The following is a 22,006-nucleotide window of genomic DNA, read 5'->3' as shown; positions in this document are numbered from 1 at the left end:
ATGGTGCACTGCATATCCCTGGCTCAGTATACCTATATATATCACATTACCGGCAGGCAGATAAGACGTCTTCTTTGTAGAAAAGAGACTCTAATGGAATTAAAACCTGTCTGCAAGCAATGTTTTAGAGACTTTAGTTTGGTTCCACTTGAGGGTATGGCTCCATCCACTGCCCTTCCTTGTGGAAAGCAGATTCTCACCTCTTTTTTTAAGGTCTTCTCCTTTGCCTCTTGCCAGAAAAAGGCTTTTTTTTTTTTTTTCTTTTTACATAAATACCTTTTATTTTTTTCTTAAATGTATGTCCTTAATCCTCATCTACGCAAGGATGATGTATCCAGATGCTGCACATGCACAGACATGCCACAAGCCTCTCCAGGAACCTCAGTGGTGTTCCTGCAACATCCCAAAAACTGCCCCCCTGGGATGTCTACTTTATGCATCAGAGGAGGAGGGTGTTGCGCATGTGCAGAAGTGTCACAGGGTCTGTGTTCCCAAAACCTGGCAGAGATCCCCTGTGGTGTGTCTGTGCATGCATTGAATCTCGACTAAGAGGAGAGCAGTGTAAAGAGAACTTTACCTGCAAGCAAGACAATGCTGAACTCCGTGGGGTAATATGTAGGGTTTTTTTTTTTTAAACGGGGCAAATATTTTGAATATAAAAGTTATTTTTTGACGGCAAGGGTAAAGTTCCTCTTTAAATTACCTTTACTGTTTAAAGTGTGTTATTTATTTAATGGCATAGATGTTTGTGAAAAGAACATCTTCTGACATATATAAGAGTTACATTTTTTTTTTCTCGCTAAAAATATTTGTTGCCTCTTGTCGACCAGCCAGCCGCACACAAACTGGAGAGAGGCCTGGCCATGGCCTTCAAACAGCGCCTGGACAGTTTGCTATAATGTTGTATAAGCTTTTAACAGAACAAAAATAAAAGTGGTTAGACGTCAATTTTATCACTTCTGAGAAAGATCGCTCCTGAGAAACCACCAAAGCTTGTGTTTGTTTTAACCTTATATGTCTTGAAGCAATTGCTGACCTTTCCTGATTAATCTTTGACTTGTTACAGTGAGATTGTTTCTTCGGTGAGTGTGTATATGAATATGTCATGTTTACATAAAAAGTCATTTTGATTGAACTAGGTGTAGACGTGTTGTACCATATCTCTAATATTATGTTACATATACCGATCTGTGCGTTTATTCTCTAGTGGCTCTTTGTATTGCAGCCAGTTGCTTGGTCTCCATCAAACAATAGCTGAGATAATAAAGATTTGTTTTCCATCGAAGTAGATAGCTTGCAGTGAGAAGAACAGTACTGTATAGGCACTATGCACACTGCTAAATAGGAAGCAGAGGCTGCAAATATAATGATGGAAGGTCCTCCTGCATTCCATTAGTGGGTCACAAAGAAAAGACTTGTGTGTGTCTCTGCCAAGACCTCCTTGGTCTTTGGGTAAGCCCTAATTATGATGGCAAGGTCATTTAAGGTGGAACTAAACTCAACATTAACTATTTTTAATACTTATGTTGCTAGTATTAGTAAATAGATAGGAAGGTATATTATCTTTTCTTGTTTTAAACTTTTTTTTACATTTTTTTTAGTCACTTCCTGATTTCTGGTCTAGGCCAAAATGATGTCATACACCCCAGGGGTCTTCATGGGCATATTTTTTTATTTTCATCTGGAGGAGGGGATTCCTCTGCTAAGCACACCCTCCTACCTGCATGCCTGAGCTAAAGGCAGATATATTTCAGGAAGTAAATGCTACACGAATCATCTGCCCTTACTCAAGGTGGCCACATCTAGAAATCCTAGGGGAGTGTTTTTCAAAGTAATATCTTGACAAAATAAACTCAAATATTATCTTTTAAAAGTAGTGGTCACATCATCACTGTGCTGTACATGGACTGAGCAGAGCTGTGAGAGCACCCAGCAGCTCCACCCACTGCAGGCTGCATGCAGAAAACTACATGAGGGGGCGGAGACAAGACCAGTCACCCTGCACAAGGAGAGAGATCAGCAGTGAGCGGTCTTTATTACAGGAAGCTCCTCCACAGAGGGAAAGTCTCACACTGGATTACTGCACAGATCTGAAAGAGATACACAAAGCACACCAAGATTCAAGGAAAGATACACATAACCATTGTACCACCACAATATTTGTCTGGCACGGATTTCAGCTTTAATAAAATGATCCATACTGCACATCTTATTTTACAATCCACCAATGCCTGCTTGAAAAAAAAAAAAAGAATGGGGCCTTTGTATGTATCCAGGCAATAGGGAAAGTGCCAACACCACAGAGGAGTCTATATCAGGGATCTCCAAACTACGGCCTTCCAGCTGTTGCGGAACTACACGTCCCATGAGGCATTGTAAAACTCTGAAATTATATGTGAATTGGGTTGTGGCGCCGCTCAACATGAATATATTGGTGCTATGTGTGCCTCCTAAACAGGAATAAACAATGAAATGAATAAATTAAGTGTACCACATACAATAACTGTGCAAAATAACATCAGTGCAATCACTGCAAAAAAAGTGCTAAAACAATGAACAAGTTATCCTCAATGTGCTCAATTCTCAGTGTGAATACACACTAATAACTCATCTATGTAAATAATAATATACTGCAAGTGTCCTTTCCTTATGCTTCCCCACGTCTCCTCTGTGTAATCATATACTCTCATTCGGCTCAATGGAACACAAAAAACAGCCCCCATGGTGTAAAAACCGCGATACAGCTTTATTAAGCAACGATAAGATGCACTTATATCAACAGTAGTATTGGCGCTTGTGTGATCAAAACACAGGAAGCCCGGGAGGATCTGCACTTCACGGACCCAAACCGGAAGTTTTGTAATGGCGCTAAGCCTTGCCCTACGCGTTTCATCATTTTGACGTCATCTGGAGCCAACCCGGAGTCTCCAGATGATGTCAGAGTGACAAAACGCATAGGGAGGGGCTTAGCGTCATTGCGAAACCTCCGGTTTGGGTCCGTGGAGCTCAGAGAATCCCGGTCTTCCTGTGTTTGGATCACACGAGCGCCAATACTACTGTTGATGTAAGTGCATCTTATCGTTGCTTAATTAAATTGTATCGCGGTTTTACACTATGTGTTCCATTGAGCCGAATTAGGGGATATGATTACACAGGGGAGACATGGGGGAGCATAAGGAAAGACCTTGGAGGAGATATAAAGGCAGTATTCTTACCCTTGTTGCAAGGGGTCAGGCATCTGGTGAGTGTAACACCTGGCGGGGGACACAAGAGGATCCGGAGCTCACTGCATGCTGGGCAATTGGACTGTGGTAGCGCCTATTCATAGTTTCACTGAAGGCACCATAAGGATCAGCAAGCTCACGGGAAGTTTCTTCATATGAGTTTTAAAGGACAGTGCATATTTATTGAAGGATACTTATATTATTCTTTACATAGACGAGTTATTAGTGTGTATTTACACTGAGAATTGAGCACATTGAGGATAACTTGTTCATGGTTTTAGCACTTGCACTTTTTTGTGGTGATTGAACTGATATTAGTTTGCACAGTTATTGTATGTGGTACAATTAATTTATTAATTTAATTGTTTATTCCTGCTTAGGAGGCACACATAGCACCAATATATTCATGTTGAGCAGCGCCACAACCCAATTTTACATATCATTTCATAGTAGGCACTAACTTTGTAGTAGCACTTTTGGGGGCAGTAGCTCCTTTTCTTCTTAGCCCTTATAATAAGAACCACTCTGTCATTTAAAATGATTTTAGATACACACATTCTTTGGTCTATAGCGCAGAATATTTATTTTCTTTTATATTGTAAAACTCTGACATTCACAGACATGACTAGGCATGATGGGAGTTGTAGTTCCTGAACAACTGGAGTTTGGAGACCCCGATCTATAATCCAGAAGTCTTATTGCTTCTAAAATAGAAGTGTAACTAGAACCTTCAGGGCCCGGTGCAAGAAACCATGAAGGGCCCCAGGACCCCTGGCCGGGGCCCTTCCCTTTAAGCCTGGGGCTCTTCCCACTCATCCTGGGGCCCTTTACTCTCCATGCGGTGCCCTTTATTACGGTCCCGCAGCTGAACCCTTTCACAAGTTCTGCAGTGGGCCCCCTTCCTGCCATCTTGGGGCCTCCCCACAGTGGTGGAATGCCAGGGCCCGGTCACAAGTGTGACCTTTGCGATCCTGGAAGTTCACCCACTGGTATCAGTAGTTTTCATTTTTTAATACTTTGGATTATTTTTTATCATTTTATTTTATTTTTTTTACTATGTCATTGACTAAGACTCTGTCCATTCAGAAAAGGAAGGAGCTGGTAAATGACATATTTAACAACCCCTTCCTAGTTCTCTGTTGTGACACATCCCCTGCAGCAGCTGGCAGGAGAGGGGAGGGAGGGGGGACCAGGGGAGCATGCAAGGGCCCAGAGACAGCAGAACACAAGTGAACTGGATAGGAGGAGTGGCAGGGGCAGCATACATACAGAGAAACCAATCTCCTCCATTTTCCTCCTGCAGCTACAGGAGGAAAAAGGAGGACAGTGATTTCCCTGCATGCTGCCCCTCCTATCCAGGTGTACAGGGGAGCTGCACAGGCCCCCTGGAGCATGGGGCCCGGTTGCAATTGCAACCCCTGTAGTTACGCCCCTGATCTAAAAGTAACAGTCTGGGACCCCACAGAGTTCCTTTATCAAGACATGCATGTGTGGTTCAGAGACGGTGTTTGCAATAAACATCTGGACTAATGAAGACTCCTGTGCGTCCAACCTCAGCTTTTTTTGGCTGTAAACATCACAGGGGGTACAGGGTCAGCATTAACAGAAACCTCTCCAACCAATTACAATACAGTACTGGATCTGTGTTCTCTTCACATGCACACAGATTCTTTTATGTTTATTATGTCTTAACAGCCTCACTAATTGGACCCCTCCCACCCTCAGGCCCCCATAACAGCCATGTAGACAGCTATGGCTATGGTGACCCCTCTGTATTTATGGTTGTATGTTTTCAAGCCAAAACATCATATCAGGATCTCCTGGCCTTGCCAACTGTCAACTCATCCCAACCAATCATATTTAGGCTTTCACTCTTTATTTTTCAGGTATGAATTTAATTGAGTTGTCTCAACTGTAATATAAAGACCAATGAAAATAGGCGTTTTATTATATCAGTTACCAATGATAAAGGAAAGCAGCAGTAGTGTCACATGAGCTCTGGATATATTTGTGTTTTGGGATAATAGAGTGCCTTTAATTTCTCACTGGAAGATTCTCCTGATTCCAGACATGTTCTATGATACAATATGATTATCACAATTATTAAAGCCTCACCTACTGTCTCAATGCTTTTTAGCCCTTAATTGCTTTGAAGAATTTGCATACTAAACAAGGGCCTGGTGACTATAATTGCTTTAATGGGAAGCAATGTTCAGTGGTTCTGCCAGATTTCCAGACAGCTCAGCGATTTACTCATTAGTGTGACTTAATTTAATATTTCCCTCAAGCTGATCCCAAAATGTCACATGGACAGTTGGGCTGATGAGTGCCTTTTGCCCCTAAGGTGTGTTGTGATTGCCCATGGCAGCCAATAGGCTTCTCCAATACTCCACTGAAACCTTTCAAGGGAGATTCAGGTTGGTTGCTGTGGACAGTGCCATCAATTCTTTAATCCAACTAAAAATGGCCCCCACATACCATAAGTTAGTAGGTAACAAGATACCTAATACCCTTGCTATCACCATACTATCCATGCTACCGGACTCCTACAAACAAAAACAAAAGCAGAGCTTAGGTTGTCACTTTTTGATTGCGGCCCATACTGTCATATCCAGGAATTGGAGCAAAGTGGGACCCCCTCTGTGCTTAACTGGGCTTGTGAGATGGACTCCCTTTCCCACCTAGAACAGATGGTCTCCTTGAAAACTGACAAATCAGAAGCCTACAAGATCACCTGGAACGTCTGGTCATACTTCAGGAATTCTTCAGACTTTGCTACATACTTTTAACTGACACATACCCTTTTGAGGTGCTGAGTAATATCAAATGTGTCAAAATTAGAGTAGAACTATGAGCAAAACAAAAAATGACATATGTGATGCAGTCTGTTTCTCTGAATTCTTAAAAGCATACACTATATTGTCAAAAGTATTGGGACACCTGCCTTTACACGCACAAGAACTTTAAAGTGATACTAAACCCAGGGCCCTGCATTCACTGTATCTGATCTACCACAGTACACAGAACATGAAAATGAAATTATTTTAGTAAATATAAACTGCTAAAATACCTTTTCTTATCAGCAGTATAAAGCAGTCTTGTGACTTCTATGAGTGTCAGGTTAAAGCGTGTAGGAGGAGTTTTAATTTTCCTACGAATGTCCCTTCAGGATGCAGGACCCCTGACCCTCAGTCTGGACAGTGCTGATCACATGACCTCTCCCAAGAAAAAAAAAGAAAAAACTCTCTAGCAATACACACCAAACTGTGCAGAGTGGCCTCTGTAAATAGCATTATGTTCTGGAGTCAGTAGAAAAAGGAGATGATCAGAGAAGACAGGATCAAACAGCCTTTTTACACAATGCAGAGGATTAACCCCTTAGGCTCCACAGTGAGTATAACAAGCATGCTTTACTGCATATACAGACTGATTTTACTGTTGAGGGTTTAGTAACACTTTAATATATATTTTGTCCACAATCCATGTAACTATCGCTTTTGCTGAACAGTTTGTTCTGCATGTAAATGTGGGAAAAAAGGAATTCATATAGTGAGCTGTGTAAATCAAAACAATAAAAATCTGCATCTGTGATCCAATTCTGACCATATTTTACACTGTATGGAAGTAAATATTTGTGTGGACATTTATATGTAGAACAAGTTATTAGATGTGGCCATATGTACCCCCACTGCTGCTTAGTCATTTGGGGCTGGGGGGAGATGCAACCATGAACAATGTGTGACACAAACTATACACTGCCAGTCACGTTAATATTTTTGTGTTGAATCTAGAAACTGTAGAGACAAGTTTCTTGCAATGCTCTAGAATAAGAATAATTTGGAATATACTGTTAATGGTAGGGTTACACTGATACCGCTTTTACCTATCAGTACAGATACCTTTGCAGTGGGATTTGAGCCGAATCGCATGAAGTTTCCGCCTCTCATGTGTGAGCCCAGGCTGAAGTTACTATGACAAGCCTGGGTTCACACATTAGCAGTGGGGGAAACCACATGTGATTCAGACAGGAAATGTACTGCATTCCTGTTCAAATCACATGCAACTCTTTGCAGTGAGATTTGAGTCCATTTATTTTGTATGGGCTGAAATCGCTACACAAATGGCGCTTTTCCACTGCATGGAACCGAACGGTTCGGCTCGCTTTTGTGCTTTTCCACTGCTGGTACCGCATGGTATGGTGTAGGAACGGTTCGGTACGGTGCGGTACGGTGCGGTACGGTGGCGCTTTTCCACTGCATGGAACCGAACGGTACGGCTCTCAAAAACAGTACCTACTCGATTGTGGTTCCAAGAGGTACCATACCCGGTACCATATCCCACAATCCTTTGCATGCAGTCACTACTAGCCACTGATTGGTCAGAGAATCCCACCCACCCCGTTGTTATCCCACCCACTTAACTTTATTACTACTTTAGTGGAAAAGCAAACCATACCGTACCGTACCGAACCGTTCCAACATCGTACCATGCGGTACCAGCAGTGGAAAAGCAAACCGGGCCAAGCAGGGCCGAGTAGAGCCGAGCCGGTACTTGCAGTGGAAAAGTGCCAAAAGCTACCGGTTTCAGGTATCGGAGCATTTGCATGTGTACATGTACTCGTGCAAATGCTAAGCACCTGCGCTGATACCGATATCGGTGCAACCCTAGTTAGAGGCAATTATTAAAGCTGAGCTCCAGCCCCCTTTCCCAAGGGCCCCCCCAGCCAAAAAAATTAAAGTAAGCAGCTACCAAAACTGTAGCTGCTGACTTTTACCACTATGGCACTTAACTATTCAGGGATCCCACGGTGTCCTCACCCAAGCCAATTCTTGAATCAGCTCTCAGGTGGCAGCTTCCAACTTGTTTATGAGAAACTGGCAGTGAAGTCTTGTGGCTACACGGCCGGTTTCCTAGTGCACATGTGCAAATCACTCTTCGCTTTCTCAATGGACCAGCTGCAGCGAGGGCCAAACTTCCAGGTGAGTTTGCAGCGGTGAACTTAGCAGGAAGTGGGAGCGGAGACCTCTCAAAATCAGATACCCACTCCACACACACACGCGCATTCTGTGCCAAAAAGAAGGTACGCTATTTTGCAAGCCCTTGGCCTCCACAACACAAATAACTTTAAAATCTGTAAACAAAACATTTTCCAAAAAAAAAAAATATCTTCGGCCCCGGGGTTTTCACTGCTTCAGGGAGGCACGAGTTACATCACCGTGCATTCTAGAAGGTGTGGAAGCTCAAAGTTTCATGAAAATGCACTTCAGCCTATTGCCAGGATGCATTCTCATACAATTTTGAATCCCAGCTCTGCCAGAAGGCGTGGTGGCGTAACTCATGCCTCTCTGAGGTGCTGGAGGCCGGGGTCAAGGAATTTTTGTTTATTTTACTGGTGAATCAGTTTGTTTACAGATGGCTTTTAAAAACCCTATAAGTTGGGGGGGGGGGGGGAGAGTCCTGCAAAAAAGTGGACTCTGCATTTGGCATGGAAGATCTGCTTTAAAGAATAGAGTGGTGCCCTCGCTCCCCACCTTCTTGAGGTCACCCCCTGCCAACTCTGCCCCCTCCTCCTCTCAGCATTTTCCTAGTTTATACATTTGCATGCAGCCCACCTGGTTCCCATTTCTGACCTTGTCTTTCCCAGTTTGACCTCTGTCGTATAGGAGTTTTAAGAGGCTGAAATTCCACTACTTGCATTAAAAAAAACATTTAATGATGTATTAGTGAATACAGAGCTGCATTAACTGGTGCTTTTTATATCTGCCTGCTGTTCAGTTTTTATAGAATGTTTTGCCTAAATGACTCAGTGATATTAAGAAATATTTGACTCCTGACAATTTCCTGGGCGTCATCCCTATATAAAATCCTTTTAAAAGCCCCTTTTCATTTTTTAACGAGGAGAAGGCAGTTCATTTTATAACACATTTTACTCATTAATTAAACTTTATAACTTCACACATGCTCAGGAATGTCACCTTTCTGCCTGGTGGTCAGCCATTTTGTTTTGGCATGAAAACAGTCGTCATATGAGGTTTGGTTACCTGAGCCAAAACTACTTTACCGGAGCATTACAAATGTTGACATATGGTTTTTGGTCCGTGTTCTGGCAAATGAGTCAGCAGACAAGGCAATTAGAGTATCCTGGATTGGCCCAGACACCAACATTGCGGAAATGTGTCAAGACCTTTTTCCCGTGTGTAGGTCTTGTAAGAGATTGTAAACGTATACAGTACGGCTCGCCATACATTTGTGTTATTTTTCTCAACTCCTTTGCTGCAAAGATGGATGTTACCAAGAGAATCCAATTTTAGGGCAGGCAAATCTGAACTGGAGTCATACTCTTGATGTTATGCGAAATATGCATAGAAGAAAATGTTGACACACATCAGAACGATGGCATTAATGCAGCACACCCGTGCCCAGAATGGATCTTCCTTGATGCTTCTTTGCTGGGCAGAGCTGGGAGATTGCTCTGTATCTTTGGGGGGGCTGCAGATGGCGCTGCTCCAGGACCTGCTGCGGGTGGATGAGTTGGCCGGAACTGGGAGTAAATTTAGAAAACACGTTACTTAGAATATGTTTCACACTTAAAGTGATTGTAAACCTCAGACATGAAATATGAACCAAAAACATCCCATTATAGTACTTGTCTCAATCAAGAGCACTAAGTGTCATTTTTGTCTGCTGCTTCCTTCCTCTTCTACATGAGTCACTTCTGACAACTTTTCCTGACACCAAGAGAAAAATGGTGACGGGAAGGGATCTACAGCTGATTGACTGCCTCAGCTCTGTTCCTGTGTACTGTGTAAATGTAAGTGTGGGGTGGGGGGTGTCTTCCCTCAAACCAGCTCTCAGAGCTCTCCTCACTGAGCTCTACCTAGAGTAATCTCAGTTCTCCACCCCCTTTTTTGACAGCTGAGACAAGCTTTATTAAAATCTGGACTTTGAACGGATGTAGAGAAGACTCCAGATAAACAGGTACAGATTATGTAGGAGGATTTATCTCATCTCTGTGTATCACCTGAGGCCAGGCATGTCACTGGGTATATGTAAGGGTTTACAACCACTTTTTAAATATTCAGAAAATGGAACATGGTACAAATTCAGGCTTTTAAATGGTCTTTAAAGTGTTAGTAAACCCAGGCCCCTGCATTCACTATATCTGGTCTCCCACAGCACACAGGACATGGAAATGAAATTATTTTAGTAAATATAAATTGCTAAATATCTTTTCTCATCAGCAGTATATAGCATTTGTGTGACTTCTATCAGTTCCTTGTAGAGCTTGTAGGAGGAGTTTTCATACTGCACTGAGCTGTTCTATCAGAATCTAGGACCCCTGACCCTTTGGACAGTGTTGATTGGTTCTATGCTGATCACATGCACTCTCCCAAGGAAAAAAAAAAACTCTCTAGCAATACAAATCAAACTAAGCATGCCCAGAGTGCCCCAAAGGCTCTGTCTTATTTGGACATGTTCTGGAGTCAGTGGAAGAAGAGGAGGATCTGTGCAGATAGGATCAAACAGCCTTTATACACAATGCAGATGATTAACCCCTTAGGTTCCACAGTGAGTATAACAAGCATGCTTTGCTGCATATACAGACTGATTTTACTGCTGTTGGTTTAGTAACACTTTAAAGCTGACCATACACTGATAGAATTACAATCAATTCCCTTGAATAGGTCCAAATTCTAACTGTATAAGTCTCAACTGTCCCTGATTTGGGTACAAAGTCCCTCTGTCCCTCTTTCCTCCTCATTTGTCCCTCATGTTGGTCTGATCTATATAGTTATATATAAAATGCACTATTTATCTACCAAAAAGTGTTTTACAGTGGTAGACCTTTCATCCAATACCTAAATTGCAGCATTTGCAAATTTCAAAACCCAATATAAAGGAATACTTTTCGATTTAAAAAAAAGCACTTTTGGGTTTAACCAATCATTTTTTTTTGTATATTAAGGGGGCGTGGCAGGGGGAGTGTCCTATGCCTACATACTTTTGCTAATAGGTGTCCATCGTTCCCATCTCAGAAAGTTGGGAGGTCTGTAACTGTAAGTGGCCCTTCAAATGAAAAATTGAAGGCGATGGGTGCAAAATTGTTGGATGAACACTGGCTACAGCCAATCAGCTGTAGTCACTGTAAGGGGTATTCTGACAGCTGCAGGTGCTATGGCTGTCAGAAAACAAAAGCCAGCAGAGGAGATCCCACAATCAATGCTGTTTAGCATGAATGGAGAATGATCCGCTCCGGCTTTACGGACACGGATGACACTTGTGTCATCCGGTCCGTAGGTCAGTTTATCGTCCCATCCGTTTGCGGATGATAAACAGAGATAATGCATGTTAATGATACCGCTGACATCCGTTTTTGCGTCCGTTTTTGCGTCAGTTCAAAAAACGGAACTGATCGGAAAGGACGCAAATTTGGATGTCAGCGGATGACATCTGCAATCCCATTGACATGCATTATGTCCGCTTTTCATCCGCAAAAAATGGGATGAAAAACTGACATACGGACCGCCGGTGCGAAAGGACCCTAAGTAGGGCCAGCCTTTGGGTACCAATTTAGAATTATTTTCATCTAATTTTCTAGATGATTGAAAGTTAACCGTTAAAGGTTTTGTCTACCCAAAGCTAGAATTTTCAGTGTTGAGCAGGTGTCAGAAAGTTAAACCACCTGATATCACTTGGTGAGTTCATGAAATTGCACACCCATTGTGTCCATTATGAATGGCTCCTTCTCTCACTGCTGGATTTTTATTCATTTTATTTTACTGAGAGTAAAACAGGAGTATCTGGAACATAAGAAGGTGAGCGGCTACACCCAAAACTCCCAGGTGGGCAGGAGAAGAACATGGAAGGATAATCAAGATGGCTGCACTCTGATCATAAAAAACACTTTTTTTTCCAGCATATCCCTAAAATGACAAGCAACAGCACAGAAACAGCAGTGGGGAACTAAAGGTTGATGCGCTTCAGACCTGTCTTTGACCTTAATCATGAGGTTATGATTAAGCCCTGAGTCAGGTGTGAAACACGTCAACCTTAAGTCCCCCACTGCTGTTTCTGTGCTGTTGCTTGTCATTTTAAAGAAGTAGTCAAAACTCGTTTAGCTGTACTTTTCCTGTGGATCACAGGAGTGCAGATCGTTTGGCACTCCTGTAACCTGTTTTCAGTAGACAGTGGGCGGAAGTCTGCTGTTGGCTGATGTCACAGAGCAGGTCCAGGCCCGGGCAGGATAATGACAATGAAGTCGGGATCAGCCCACATACCTGGACCAGCACCCGGCTAGGCCTCTCAGCGAGCCACTTAGAGCCTGATCTGGCCCCCCTGACAGTCATCAGCTCTGCTCAGTGAGCTGTGAGACCTGAGTGATGAAACACCGCTGATCGCTTGGTTCTCACAGCACACTGAGCTCTCAGCGTTAGAGCCAGCGGGGTACAGATGCAGCATTGGACCGATGCTGCATCCACCTAGGTAAGTAAGATTCTGGAAAAAAAAAAGTCCATGCTTCTCTTTCAAGGATATGAGGGAAAAAAGGGTGTTTTCTTGTGATAAGAGTGCACCCATCTGCATTATCCTTCCCTGTTCTTATGCAGTTTTTTAAGCTGGTCCGCCACCTTTATTAAAGAAGAATGTGCAAGATATATACAGTGCCTTGAAAAAGTATTCATACCCCTTAAAATCTTCCACAGTTTGTCATGTTACAACCCAAAACGTAAATTTAATTTTTTGGGATTTTTTGTGATAGACCAACACAAAGTGGCACATAATTGTGAAGTGGAAGGAAAATGATAAATGGTTTTCAACATTTTTTTACAAATAAATATGTGAAAAGTGTGGTGTGCATTTGTATTCACCCCCCACATGAATATGCTTTGATGTAAAGCATTCCATTGTAGCTCTGGCTGTATGTTTAGGGTCGTTGTCCTGCTGGAAGGTGAACCTCCGCCCCAGTCTCAAGTCTTTTGCAGACTCTAACAGTTTTTCTTCTAAGATTGCCCTGTATTTGGCTCCATCCATCTTCCCATCAACTCTGACCAGCTTCCCTGTCCCTGCTGAAAAAAAGCATCACCCACAACATTATGCTGCCACCACCATGTTTCACGGTGGGGATGGTGTGTTAATGGTGATGTGTGGTGTTAGTTTTCTGCCACACATAGCGTTTTGCTTTTAGGCCACAAAATTACATTTTGGTCTCCCCAAAATGGCTTCTCACACACTGCAAATGGGACTTCTTTTGCCTTTCAACAATGGCTTTCTTCTTGCCACTCTTCCATAAAGGACAGATTTGTGGAGTGGATGACTAATAGTTGTCCTGTGGACAGATTCTCCCACCTGAGCTGTGGATCTCTGCAGCTCCTCCAGAGTTACCATGGGCATCTTGGCTGCTTCTCTGATGAATGCTCTCCTTGCCCGGCCTGTCAGTTTAGGTGGACGGCCATGTCTTGGTAGGTTTGCAGTTGTGTCATACTCTTTCCATTTCCCAATAATACATTAAACAGTGCTCTGAGAGATATTCAAAGCTTGGGATATTTTTTTTTATAACCCAACCCTGCTTTTAACTTCTCCACAACTTTATCCCTGACCTGTCTGGTGTGTTCCTTGGCCTTCATGATGCTGTTTGTTCCCATAGGTTCTCTAACAAACCTCTGAGGGCTTCACAGAACAGCTGTATTTATATTGAGATTAAATTACAGTACACATAGGTGGATTCTGTTTACTAATAAGGTGACTTCTGAAAGCAATTGGTTCCACTAGAGGGGGTATCACAGTAAAAGGGGCTGAATACAAATGCACGTCACACTTTTCAGATATTTATTTGTAAAATATTTTGAAAACCATTTATCATTTTCCTTCCAATTCACAATTATGTGCCACTTTGTGTTGGTCTATCACATAAAATCCCAATACCAATAACATACATTTATGTTTTTGGCTGCAACATGACAAAATATGGAAAATGTCAAGGGGTATGAATACTTTTTCAAGGAGTCAGGAATTATGGCATGGAGGTCTCGCTGTTAGAGTATCCAAGACATATAAGAAGCCAGAAGCTGACTCAAATCCCTAAGCCCTATCTATGACAAAAATATCACATATGGGTAGACTGACCCTTTAAGGAGTGTTTTCCCCCTTATTTTGATCTTTTAGCTTCCTAGTAAGTGAGGAATTTATACAAAATGTATTTTTTTTTATAAAATTCATTAGCATATTATTGCATTTTACAAAGCACATTTAAGTTTTATAACATATTAATTATTTCTAATTCCTTATTGTACATTTGCAGGAATAATTAGCCAAATTGGGAATTCTCATTGCAGCGATTGCCTGGCTTTCATTTGTTTAATGAACTTACCCTGCTGCCTTCTCTTACTAATGTATATTCCTGCTGTGCTTTTCAATTACGCCATTCTAAGATATGATAAAATGCTAGAGAACCCTCTACTGAGAGCTCAGAACTGAAAGGTATCACAGATCAGAAATAAACTCGGCCTGAAATAGATGTCTGAAGAGGAAAACACTGGAAAGGATTTGCACGTTATTAATAGCAGAGAGTGTAAGGTCAGTTGAAGATGTTAAGGTTTCATACATGAAGAGTCTATTCACACTTGTGTGTTGTGGTAAGGCACGCTAAAACACACGCGTTACAACAACACATGGCAATGCACCGCTTCTATGTGTGGTGGGTTGAGGCACCATTCATTGTGAATGCCACCCAAACACATTGTACAGTAGAGCTCTATGACCCATAGAGCAGCCCAATGCATATACTGTGTGTTGTGATGCGCTACCTTGGTAAAAAAAAACGTCATACACGTTTTTTCATCTATTTTGTTTGTTATATTCATTCATTATAAATGTGCTGTCAACGCACATTAAAGCGTGCCTTAACAGAACAAGTGTGAATGGGCTCTGACATGGCTGCTGTTAAAAATCAGGAGGCCCCGTACAGCCTACCTGGCAGCCCCCCCCCCCCATTTATCAAGACAATATTTTCACAAAAAATGCACTAAAATCAATATTAGCGGACACAAACGTAACCGAGAACCTGTGTGAATTAGCCCTTTTTTAATTGTTTTTTACATAAAAAAATAAATAAAAAAATGTTTAACTTTTTTTTTAAATGTTAACATTTTTTACAATTATTTTATTTTACAATTTTTAAAAAAGGGGGCACACAGGTGGGAGGGGGGGTCAGAAGCAGGCAGAATACAGAGGGGGATCGGTGTCGGAGAAGCAATTACAGGAATGACGCCCTGTGTCTGTGTCTATCCTTGCAGCAGGTGAAAGTTGACAGGAGGGGGAGAAACTGGCTTTCAGCTGCTGCAGAGAGCTACACAGGCCTTCCTTCTGTAACTGCCCCTCCTTCCGGCCGCTCCAATTCCCTCTGCTGTTGGTGCCCCCCTGTGTGCCTGGGCCCCCTACAGGAGGACTGGTGGTCTCCCCTGTCAGCGGCCCTGGGCTCTAAAGAGCACCTATAGCCAAAACCTTTTGTTTTGTTTTTGATGAGTGAAGATTAGAATGTCCCCATCTCTAAAAAATACAATATATACCTGTATATATATATATATATATATATATATATATATATATATATATATATATATATATATATTATATTTTTTTTTATATATATTTCTTTTGCAGATTTTCCCCCCACTTCCTGTCTAGTGAAACCATTGTCACTAAGATATTAAGTGACTGGAAATCTTTCTAGCAGAGCTCTGGCAAAGGTTTGCGCCCCTCCCTACTCTATCCAAACTAAAGAAAAACAAAAACGTAATACTAGTATAAACTTAATATAAGAGCTCAGCACTTTTCAGGCCTGCTGTTTGTTTTTCTTTCAAGCCTATGCATTCCATCTGATTCCACTCTGAAAGTGATCATGCATCACCCCTTAAGTAAACCAACCCCACTTTTTATGTGTCAGCTTAAAGTATACCTAAAGGCATAGCTTTTATTTTAGTTTTGGAGTAGAGATGGGTTAGAACCCATGTCAGGTTTTTATTGCTGTCTGTGCCCCTGTTAGGGAGATTCACTCTCTCCATTTGTCCTGTTTACTGTTATCATTGAAAGTGAAAGTAAAAGAAAATCCCAAATTTTGGGTTGTCCCCAGAAAAGTAATAAAGGGGAAACCTTCCAATCGTGACACTAGTTCTCATGACCTGGGGGGTCCCCAAGAAATTCCCCTTATTTTCAGGGATTTCCTTTGACTTCCTGTTTGGTAATGGGACAGGAAGTGAAGGAAAATCTCCGCAATGGGACACAGATATCGAAAAAAAATCTGACTGGGGTTATAATCCTCCCTTGCTGTATCCAAAATTAAAAAAAAGTTTTGCCTATAGTTCTACTTTAACATAATGGAGAAAAGGAGACTTACCTTCACTGTCTCCAGGACTGGAGTGGCTCCTAGTAGACACTTTCCTGAGTGTGATTTCAGGTGGATGGTTTCTTCCTCGCGGTATAGTCCACCAAGTGAGATTTTTCAGCTGTCCAAAAAAGATGACATTGCCTATTATTATTACATTGAGTATGTTGAATTGTTCCATAAACACTGTCACAATGAACTCTAAGAAGTATATTTAGCCCATGATGAAGTTGTAATTAGCGGCGAAACATGTTGGAGATGGGAGAAAAGGAAGACTTTTTGATTAGGAAGGGATACTAAAGAGAGAAACATATTTAGGAGAACAGCGAGTAATTAAAAATAAGACATGAGCTGAAGAAGATATGAATTTATAGGAACTATGTTGAAAAAAAGTTTAGGAAATGTTAAAGATAGATTATAAAATGATAGAAGGTTCTTGACACAGAAGTAAGTGAGGGGACTCTGAAAAGGTTTCTCTTCCTAAATAGAGATAAGGGTGTAATAAAGAGAAAAAAAAAGCAAAGTAGACATTGATTAAGGTAATGCAATAATTGGACGCAGTCATTGGACTGTATATCTTTGGTCAGCCAATCCTGCTATAGTGTGAGTTAAATAACATGAATAACATGAATTCTATTTGTTTTGGTTGCTCTGGATTAATGCATTTAATGCTTGGCTACCTGCGCTGTTTACTGAAAAAGCACACAGGTCCATTCTCCTCTAGGTCAGAGAAGAAGGGAGGTTCTTCTGTAGATTTCATAGCTTATTGGTGTAGTTCTGAACCCACTGGGAGTTGAGAGGTTAGTTAGGTTTAATGTTCTTATAGGCAGCTCTCTGTCAGCTGGGGGTCACTAGAGTGATCAAAGTACACACAGGTTTGTATCAAGTTTTTGTTTTTATCTTGGGCAGTATTCTGAGGATATACCCAACATGTTTCGGGTGCTCACAACTCCCCCTTCACCAAGGCTTCTGTGCTGCCCATTATCTGGGTATACTGATACTGAAAAGCCTCCAAAACACATTGTTTGTATCCTCAGACCTGTTGTCAAGATAAATAAGCATTTGCTGGACTTGATACAAAACTGTGGTGCTCTTATTCTTTAAATACTATTTTGATCCCTCTATGCCAGTGGTCTCTAAACCGCAGCCCGGGGGGCCAGATGTGGTCCTTTGCTTGCTTTTATCTGACCCAAGGGGTACTATTCCTCCCACTGAGGTGAGACACTATTCTGCCAACTACAAATAATGGATTGATCCCCTGCACACTGCTACACCCTTTCCAGCAAACTATGCCATAAAAACAGGGATATTTAGGGCACATATATTGCAATACATGTTTAAACTAATCAACTGCATCAAAGTGATCCCTCTTATAGCCAGTCGTACACTGATTTGCCACTGCAAATGCTATGGTGGACACCATGCCAACATGGGGCATAAAGACCCAAGGTGGGGAGAGCGACTAAGTTCAGATCTGGTCACTGACCTGCGTCACATCAGAGAAAAGATATACCTGTGCTCTAATCCCAAACATGTATTGCAATATATGTGAACTTAATATACCTGTTTTTCATTGCATAGTTTGCTGGAAAGGGTGTAGCAATGTGCAGAGGGTCCATCCAGAATTTGTAGTGTTAATATGTTGTCACACCCCTTTAGCACCTGATAGTTTAAATACATGTACAAGCTATTGGGATTTGAGCACAGGTATATATTTTCACTATTCTGCCAACTGACATCAACAATGGGGCACCATTTCTCCAAATGATACCAAATGTGGCTATGTGTACTCCCACTGATGCCAGGAAAATCTCCACTCCTATTGGCCACAGTCCAGCCTCCCTAAAGTCTGAAGGACAATAGGCTTGCCCTTTGCTTAGAAAGTTTGGAGACCACTGCTTAAGGCCAATGAGTATTTCTAAGTCCACTTTAATCCTTAACCACTTAAGCCCCAGAGGATTTGGCTGCTCAAAGACCAGCGCCTATTTTGCGATTCGGCACTGCGTGACTTTAACGGACAATTGCGCGGTTGTGTACCCAAATGAAATTGACGTCCTTTTTTTCCCACAAACAGAGCTTTCTATTGGTGCTATTTGATCACCTGTGCAATTTTTACTTTTTGCGTTATAAACAAAAAAATAGCGTCAATTTTGAAAAAATAACAATATTTTTAACATTTTTTATATGAAATTCCCCCCCAAAAAAATGGAAAAATCTAAATTTTTTAACATTTTAGGCCAATTTGTTTTCTGCTACATATTTTTGGTAAAAAAAAATCACAATAAGCGTATTTTGATTGGTTTGCGCAAAAGTTATTGTGTTTACTAACTACGGGAAAGATTTATGTAATTTATATTGTTTTTTTTTTAACGCGTAATGGCGGCGATCTGCGTTTTTTTTTGCGGGACTGCGACATTTCGGCAGACAGATCGGACCCTTGACTGACATTTTTGACACTTTTGGGGGTACCAGTGACATTACTACAGTAATCAGTGCTATACATATGCACTGTTACTGTAAAAATGACACTGGCAGTGAAGGGGTTAACTTTATTAGTGATGCAGGGGTTAAATGTGTCCCTAGGGGCGTGCTTCTAACTGTAAAGGGGCGTGGCTTTTCATGTAACCACAGAGACATACGATCCTACATAGCAGGATCGTATGATCTCTGCTGTTACACCAGGGAGAATGACAGGCGGCTTTGTTTACGGAGCGGGAGATCGCGAGTGACCGGCGGACATTGGACCCGACAGGCTCCTGGGCTAGCGACGTAGTACTACGTCACTTTGCCCAGGAGGGGCTGACTGCCGCAGTAAATGTACTTGTGGCGGTCAGCAAGTGGTTAAAGTGGTAATAAACCCAAAAGAAACTGTGTATTATTTTGCAACTTACCAATTCTTAGATGTGGTGGTTGCATTAGTTTTATTTCTTTATGTCTTTCCTTTTTTTTCACCTGGTGATCCTGCCAGTAAGGCCCCGTTCACATAGGGGCGACGCTACTTCGCACCGCGATCTCCGAGGTCGCGGTGCGAGCAGCGCGCCGCAACCTCGGAGCGGCCGCCACGGACTTCATAGCATTGAAGTCTATGGCGGTCGCCTCCTGGTCGCCCCAAAGAAGCTCCGGACCCTTTTTCTAAGTCGGAGCGACTTGTGTCGCTCCTATTAGAACGGGTCCGCAGCTTCCATATGGGAGGCGACCTACGGCGACCTGTGAGGCGACCAGGTCGCCTCACAGGTCGCCTTAGTGTGAACGGGGACTAAGTCTGCTGTTTTTCAACAGAACCATCTGTCCTGCAGATTTGCCTTTAATTTGTTAGTGTATCTAAATATGCTAGGCCATCTAATACTCTCTTTTCCCCCCCAGACTGACAATGCTGCTCTCCAAAGGTGCCCCCCTGTGCTCCTTCATCTAGAGTGGGGGCACTCTAATACAAAAAGTGTGTAACTGGCCAGATCACCAGGTGAAAATATGGGAAAAAAGCCTAAGGAAAAAACTAATGGAATCACGAGGACTGGTAAGCTGCAATCTATGAACTTTTTGGTTTTGGGTTTATTACCGCTTTTAAGCAAAAGAATCTGCATGTAAAGAAGCCTTTTAATAATTACCTGTCCTGCTGCTCCCAGCACTTTTCTCTGCTGTATTCAAGCAAGCTGGGAGCCAGAAAATACCCTTTACTTCCTGGTATGGGGGAGCATGTGACTTACTGCATGTGACAGCACTAAGTCAATCTGTGTTATCTCATGGGAAGTCCATGCACTACAGTGCATCCAGGAAAGTATTCACAGCGCTTCCCTTTTTCCACATTTTGTTATGTTACAGTCTTATTCCAAAATGGATTAAATTCATTATTTTCCTTAAAATTCTACAAACAATACCCCATAATGACAACGTGAAGGAAGTTTGTTTGAAATCTGTGCAAATGTATTAAAAATAAAAAACAAAAAAAATCACATTTACATAGGTATTCACAGCCTTTGCCATGACACTTTAAAATGATCTCCATCCTGCATCCTATTTCCACTGATCGTCCTTGAGATGTAGCTACAACTTGATTGGAGTCTACCTGTGGTATATTCACTTGATTGGACATGATTTGGAAAGGCACACACCTGTCTATATAAGGTCCCTCAGTTAACAGTGCATGTCAGAGCACAAATCAAGCCATGAAGTCCAAGGAATTGTCTGTAGTCCTCCGAGGCAGGATTGTATCGAGGCACAGATCTGGAGAAGGGTACAGAAACATTTCTGGCGCATTGAAGGTACCAATGAGCAGTGGCTTCCACCATCCGTAAATGGAAGAAGTTTGGAACCACCAGGACTCTTCCTAGAGCGGGCCGCCCCGACAAGCTTAGTGATGGGGGGGGGCCTTAGTCTGGGGGGTGACCAAGAACCAGATGGTCACTCTGACAGAGCTCCAGTGATTCTCTGTGTAGAGGGGAGAACCTTTGAGAAGAACAACCATCTCTGTACCAATCAGGCCTGTATGGTAGAGTGGCCAGATGGAAGCCACTCCTCAGTAAAAGGCACATGACAGCCTGGAGTTTGCCAAAAGGCACCTGAAGGACTTTCAGACCATGAGAAACAAAATTCTCTGGTCTGATGAAACAAAGATTGAACTCTTTGGCCTGAATGGGCAAGTGTCATGTCTGGATGAAACCAGGCACCACTCATCACCTGGTCAATACCATCCCTACAGTGAAGCATGGTGGAGGCAGCATCACGCTGTGGGGATATTTTTCAGTGGCTTAAACTAGGAGATTATTTAGGATTGAGGGAACGATGAATGCAGCAATGTACAGAGACATCCTTGATGAAAACCTGCTCCAGAGTGCTCTGGACCTACGACTGGGACGAAGGTTCGTCTTCCAACAGGACAATGACCCTAAGCACACAGCCAAGATAACAAAGCAGTAGCTATGGGACAACTTTGTGAATGTCCCTAAGTGGCCCAGCCAGAGCCCAGGTCGTGCAAGGTAGAATGGGGGAAACTGCCTAAAAATATGTGTGCCAAGCTTTTAGCATCATACTCAAAAATACTTGAGGCTGTAATTGGTGCCAAAGGTGCTTCAACAAAGGCTGTGAATACTTATGTACATGGGATTTTTTACGTTTTTTTATTTTTAAAAAAATTGCAAAGATTTAAGAAAAACTTCTTTCACATTGTCATTATCAGGTATTGCTTTTTGAATTTTGAGGAAAATAATGAATTTAATCCATTTTGGAATAAGGCTGCAACATAACAAAATGTGGAAAACGTGAAGCGCTGTAAATACTTTCTGGATGAACTGTAGGTAAGCTGCAACTCTAGCTTTTCAGCTGAACAGCATGGTGGGAGAGTCGAAGAAAGGTACTGTAAGTATATGCAGTATCTGTTGTATTTGTTGTATCAGGGAACTGATTTTTA

General features: G+C 42.1%; 1 protein-coding gene across 1 annotated transcript in view; it reads right to left on the bottom strand.

Moving 5' to 3' along the window:
• Window positions 1-8,928: 8,928 nt before the first annotated feature.
• Window positions 8,929-22,006, bottom strand: part of SLC5A10 (solute carrier family 5 member 10) — a 273,294-nt gene continuing 260,216 nt past the window's right edge. The window contains exons 14-15 of the mRNA XM_082260605.1: window positions 16,615-16,723; window positions 8,929-9,765 (exon numbers count right to left, since the gene is read on the bottom strand). Of these exons, the coding sequence (XP_082116731.1) occupies window positions 9,572-9,765; window positions 16,615-16,723 (303 nt within the window). The 3' untranslated portion in view covers window positions 8,929-9,571. The remainder of the gene's footprint in view (window positions 9,766-16,614; window positions 16,724-22,006) is intronic.

Source organism: Pelophylax lessonae, assembly GCF_965119305.1.
Source record: "Pelophylax lessonae genome assembly, chromosome: 6".
NCBI classification, from domain to species: domain Eukaryota; kingdom Metazoa; phylum Chordata; class Amphibia; order Anura; family Ranidae; genus Pelophylax; species Pelophylax lessonae.
Note: the sequence above shows the minus strand (reverse complement) of the source record. Positions and strands in the feature narration are given on the sequence as shown.